This window comes from Lampetra fluviatilis, chromosome 3 (assembly GCF_964198595.1).
Source record: "Lampetra fluviatilis chromosome 3, kcLamFluv1.1, whole genome shotgun sequence".
In the NCBI taxonomy this organism is placed as follows: domain Eukaryota; kingdom Metazoa; phylum Chordata; class Hyperoartia; order Petromyzontiformes; family Petromyzontidae; genus Lampetra; species Lampetra fluviatilis.
The window spans coordinates 1,193,951-1,200,000 of record NC_136277.1 but is presented as its reverse complement, the minus strand read 5'-3'; the positions used below and the strand labels follow the sequence as shown (position 1 = coordinate 1,200,000).

At 60.4% G+C, this 6,050-nt stretch overlaps 1 protein-coding gene across 1 annotated transcript in view; it reads right to left on the bottom strand.

Annotated features, from left to right (window-relative positions):
• The window catches only part of LOC144950993 (exosome RNA helicase MTR4-like), a 120,648-nt gene that overhangs the window by 67,248 nt on the left and 47,350 nt on the right, over positions 1-6,050 (bottom strand). The window contains 1 exon segment of the mRNA XM_078881207.1: positions 1,382-1,570. Within this exon segment, the coding sequence (XP_078737333.1) occupies positions 1,382-1,570 (189 nt within the window).

Below are 6,050 nucleotides of genomic sequence, written 5' to 3'. Positions count from 1 at the left end.
ACACACACACACAGACACACACACAGACACAGATCCCCCGTATAGCCTTAACAGACTGTAGGGGAAAGTGCTGTTAGCGAGCACCTATGAAGGCCGGCACGGTACACGAGGGGGTGGGTGGCCAGCACCACGCCCGACCGCCTTTGTCTCCCCAGTGCCGATGTTTACACACCGCACCAAGTTCATAGCACAGCGCGCTAACCGCTACACTACCGCTCCCCAGACACACACAGACAAACACACACAGACACACACACACACCAGATGAGAATCACACACACACACCAGACTAGAATCACACACACTCACACACCAGGCTAGAATCACACACGCACGCACGACACTCAAGACATGTACACATACAAACACACACGGGCCCACACCACAACCATATTATGTAAGACGTGCGCACACACACACGCGCACACGCACACACACACGCACACACACACGCACACACACACGCACACACACACACACGGGCCGCATGAGAACAACAACCGCCGTCCGCCACTAAGTGTTGTTGACGTCGCTCGCGGCGCCTGTGCCAAGCGCGGTGCGCGCTGGCCACATCCAGACAAAGATCCCCCGAGTAGCCTTGACAGGCTGTTGCGGCAAGTGCCGTTAGCGAGCACCTGTTAAGGCCGGCAGGGGGCACGGGGGGGTGGGTGGCCAGCACCACGCCCGGCCGCCTTTGTCTCCCCAGTGGCGATGTTCACACACCGCACCGGGTACTCATTCGAGGCCGAGTCGACCTAGGGGAGGCCCAGGACCGGTTCAGATAATCGTCACCGGTGGTGGCCGTGAGCGGGAATCGAACTCGGGTCGCTGGGATCGTAGCGCAGCGCTGTGACCCGCTACACCACCGCTCCTCACACACGCACACTGCACACGCATAACAACCGCCATTCACAACTAAGTGGCGGTGACGTCACCACGGCGCTTGTGCCAGGCCAAGTGCACTTTGAGGCCACGTGAAGTGTCGAACGCCAGTTGGCAGGAGGTCACGGGACTGACCCGGCAGATGCCACGGGTCGACTGACCGAGATGAGTGGCCGATGCACCACCTGTGCCCCCCTACTGTGCCAACTCGCGGTGCTTGAGCCGCCCGGCGCTCCGCTCATTGTTGTTGTGAGCGTCGCTCCTCCGCCCTCCGCTGTTGCTGGAGGGCGACTGCCTCCAACTGCCCAATAGCGTCCTTCACGAGCCTCCTCCACAGAGGCCGATCTTGACACCGCTGGTAGCAGTCATCGGCAAGTCCACTCAGCTCCACATCCTCCTCCATACACACACACACACATGCTCCACACAGACAGACAGACACACACACACTCCACACACACACGTGCGTACGCGCGGGGGGGGGGGGTCGACAGCTGACCTGCATCTTGTCCTGGCAGCGCCTGCAAAGCTCCTCGAGGGCGGGGTCCGCGTGCAGCGGGTGGGAGAACATGCGCCGCTCAAACGCCTCCACCTTCTGCACCAGCTTCTTGAGGCCCGGGTCCTTGATGCCCATGTCGTCCACAGGGTCAAGCAGCGGCACGCCGTCCGGGAAGCGCTTGTGCACCTCCTGGGTACGGCAGAGAGGGACGGAGGGAGGGAGGGATGAGAGGCGTGGGGGGGGCGGGAGAGAACTTGCGATGACGGGAGTTGTCCTTGTCATCACCGCCGTCGTCACCACCGTCATTGTCATCACCGTCGTCACCACCGTCGTCACCGCCGTCGTCACCGCCGTCGTCACCACGGGGGGAGGGGGCGTGAGGCAAGGCCCAAGGGCATGGCGGGGTTCGCCCTTTGGAGGCATCCTCAGCACGGCAACCCACCTCTGTGGGGAACCCGTGGCACAACAGACGGTGCGGCGAGAGGGACGATCGGCACGAGGCCCGTGACCGCACGGGGTACCGATTGCGGCCGTGCTCCATCCACTGCTGGGTGAAGGCCTGCCCACCCCCCCCGCCCGCCCCCCCCCCTCACTCGTCAACAACTGGAAGCCATCGAAAAAATGTTATGCAGACCGGCAAAAGCAGGATAGAATCTGCCGTTTTGCGCCAAAACATTGCAGACTCTGCAGTAGCGTTCCGATGGCCTGGGTCCGCGGAAACCACGAGTTGGGGAACCGCCGCTCCAGAGGGGCCACCGCAGCGGGGCCGACCTCCGGCGGGCAGCCGCTGCACCAGCAGTGGAAAGAGCAAGACGCACACGGAACCAGCGGCAGCGCGCGGCATCCAGGATAAGTGCGGGATCCCGAAACTGTTTTCTATTTTAGCAGGCAAGGCCCCATTGAGTAACGTAGCTCTTTTTCAGCAGCGATTTGGCGATCGGAAATGACAGCTCAACGAAGTGGGCTCGTCATCATCTCGTGGACATTCATAGCGGCCAAATTCTCTAAACGGAAGACCCCGGAGAAAAGTCCACGCGACCACGGGGAGAGAGACGCACGCAAACTCCAAAATATACAGCAGCAGGCGTCAGGGTCGGGGGATGGAACCTACGACCTCCTGTATACCAGGCGAGGTAGTTAACATCTCCTAGCCAACGTGATGATGATGATGAGAGAGACACAGACTCCAAATATACAGCAGCAGGCGTCAGGGTCGGGATGGAACCCACGACCTCCTGTATACCAGGCAAGGTAGTTAACATCTCCTAGCCAACGTGATGATGATGATGAGAGAGACACAGACTCCAAATATACAGCAGCAGCAGGCGTCAGGGTCGGGATGGAACCCACGACCTCCTGTAGACCAGGCGAGGTAGTTAACATCTCCTAGCCACTGTGATGATGATGATAATGAGAGAGAGACGCAGACTCAAAATAAACAGCAGCAGCAGGCATCGTCAGGGTCGGGGGATGGAACCCACGACCTCCTGTAGACCAGGCGAGGTAGTCAACATCTCATAGCCACCGTGGCACCCAACTCCGTGGCGGCAGGGCCCACTCTTTGGGGAGGCCTCGGGGCCTACGTGGCCAAAACAAAACAACTCCCACTCCCTCCACTCCACCCGCGGACGCAAATTCTTGGCAACGTCGCAATTTAACTTCTTGACATCTTAAAGGCGCTGGGAGGCGGGCAGAGAATGGGGGGGGGAGGAGAGGGGCCTGGCAACGCCGCTGGCGCTGCCAGGAGGAATTAGCGCCGCGATGCGCGACGGACGCTCGCCAGCGGCGGAGCGCGGTGACGCGCTTGCGTGCGTGCGATGGGACCGCGCGCACGAAGAGTGCGTCTTGTTTTGTTATGATTAGTAGCGCCCCCCCCCCACAACACCGAGCGTCGTTACGACTCTTGCTCCAAAACAACGAGAGAGAATTGGTTCCAACTCAATAGCAGAAATGTTTGGGTTTTTTGGGGGTTTGTGTGTTTTGTTTAATTCGTTTGGCGAAACGTTCAAGAATAACACGGCGGCAGGCGAGCAGCTGGCGTGGGGAGAGGAGCGGAGTCGCTAACTCACTCGCTCACTCGCTCTCTCTCATTCACTCTCGCTCTCATTCTCTCTCTCTCACTCGCTCTCTCTTGGTCACTCTCACTCTCTCTCTCAGATGAGAGGGGAGAGAGAGGCAGGAGAGTGCGTGGAGGGGAGTGGAGCGAGATGAGAGGGGAGAGAGAGGCAGGAGAGTGCGTGGAGGGGAGTGGAGCGAGATGAGAGGGGAGAGAGAGAGGCAGGAGAGATCGTGGAGGGGAGTGGAGTGAGATGAGAGGGGAGAGAGAGAGGCAGGAGAGTGCGTGGAGGGGAGTGGAGAGAGATGAGAGGGGAGAGAGAGGCAGGAGAGTGTGTGGAGGGGAGTGGAGCGAGATGAGAGGGGAGAGAGAGGCAGGAGAGTGCGTGGAGGGGAGTGGAGCGAGATGAGAGGGGAGAGAGGCAGGAGAGTGTGTGGAGGGGAGTGGAGAGAGATGAGAGGGGAGAGAGAGAGGCAGGAGAGATCGTGGAGGGGAGTGGAGTGAGATGAGAGGGGAGAGAGAGAGGCAGGAGAGTGCGTGGAGGGGAGTGGAGTGAGATGAGAGGGGAGAGAAAGAGGCAGGAGAGTGCGTGGAGGGGAGTGGAGCGAGATGAGAGGGGAGAGAGGCAGGAGAGTGCGTGGAGGGGAGTGGAGCGAGATGAGAGGGGAGAGAGGCAGGAGAGTGCGTGGAGGGGAGTGGAGCGAGATGAGAGGAGAGAGAGGCAGGAGAGTGCGTGGAGGGGAGTGGAGCGAGATGAGAGGAGAGAGAGGCAGGAGAGTGCGTGGAGGGGAGTAGAGTGAGATGAGAGGGGAGAGAGGCAGGAGAGTGTGTGGAGGGGAGTGGAGTGAGATGAGAGGAGAGGCAGGAGAGTGTGTGGAGGGGAGTGGAGTGAGATGAGAGGGGAGAGAGAGGTAAAAGAGTGTGTGGAGGGGAGTGGAGTGAGATGAGAGGGGAGAGAGAGGTAGGAGAGTGTGTGGAGGGGAGTGGAGTGAGATGAGAGGGGAGAGAGAGGTAGGAGAGTGTGTGGAGGGGAGTGGAGTGAGATGAGAGGGGAGAGAGAGGCAGGAGAGTGTGTGGAGGGGAGTGGAGTGAGATGAGAGGGGAGAGAGAGGTAGGAGAGTGTGTGGAGGGGAGTGGAGTGAGATGAGAGGGGAGAGAGAGGTAGGAGAGTGTGTGGAGGGGAGTGGAGTGAGATGAGAGGGGAGAGAGAGGTAGGAGAGTGCGTGCAGGGGAGTGGAGCGAGATGAGAGGGGAGAGAGAGGCAGGAGAGTGTGTGGAGGAGAGTGGAGCGAGATGAGAGGGGAGAGAGAGGTAGGAGAGTGTGTGGAGGGGAGTGGAGTGAGATGAGAGGGGAGAGAGAGGCAGGAGAGTGCGTGGAGGGGAGTGGAGTGAGATGAGAGGAGAGAGAGGCAGGAGAGTGTGTGGAGGGGAGTGGAGTGAGATGAGAGGGGAGAGAGAGGCAGGAGAGTGTGTGGAGGAGAGTGGAGCGAGATGAGAGGGGAGAGAGAGGCAGGAGAGTGCGTGGAGGGGAGTGGAGCGAGATGAGAGGGGAGAGAGGCAGGAGAGTGTGTGGAGGGGAGTGGAGAGAGATGAGAGGGGAGAGAGAGAGGCAGGAGAGATCGTTGAGGGGAGTGGAGTGAGATGAGAGGGGAGAGAGAGAGGCAGGAGAGTGCGTGGAGGGGAGTGGAGAGAGATGAGAGGGGAGAGAGAGGCAGGAGAGTGTGTGGAGGGGAGTGGAGCGAGATGAGAGGGGAGAGAGAGGCAGGAGAGTGCGTGGAGGGGAGTGGAGCGAGATGAGAGGGGAGAGAGGCAGGAGAGTGTGTGGAGGGGAGTGGAGAGAGATGAGAGGGGAGAGAGAGAGGCAGGAGAGATCGTGGAGGGGAGTGGAGTGAGATGAGAGGGGAGAGAGAGAGGCAGGAGAGTGCGTGGAGGGGAGTGGAGCGAGATGAGAGGGGAGAGAGGCAGGAGAGTGCGTGGAGGGGAGTGGAGCGAGATGAGAGGGGAGAGAGAGGCAGGAGAGTGTGTGGAGGGGAGTAGAGTGAGATGAGAGGGGAGAGAGGCAGGAGAGTGTGTGGAGGGGAGTGGAGCGAGATGAGAGGAGAGAGAGGCAGGAGAGTGCGTGGAGAGGAGTGGAGTGAGATGAGAGGGGAGAGAGGCAGGAGAGTGCGTGGAGGGGAGTGGAGCGAGATGAGAGGGGAGAGAGGCAGGAGAGTGCGTGGAGGGGAGTGGAGCGAGATGAGAGGGGAGAGAGGCAGGAGAGTGCGTGGAGGGGAGTGGAGTGAGATGAGAGGGGAGAGAGAGGCAGGAGAGTGTGTGGAGGGGAGTGGAGCGAGATGAGAGGGGAGAGAGGCAGGAGAGTGCGTGGAGGGGAGTGGAGCGAGATGAGAGGGGAGAGAGAGGCAGGAGAGTGCGTGGAGGGGAGTGGAGTGAGATGAGAGGGGAGAGAGGCAGGAGAGTGTGTGGAGGGGAGTGGAGCGAGATGAGAGGGGAGAGAGGCAGGAGAGTGTGTGGAGGGGAGTGGAGCGAGATGAGAGGGGAGAGAGGCAGGAGAGTGCGTGGAGAGGAGTGGAGTGAGATGAGAGGAGAGAGAGAGGCAGGAGAGTGTGTGGAGGG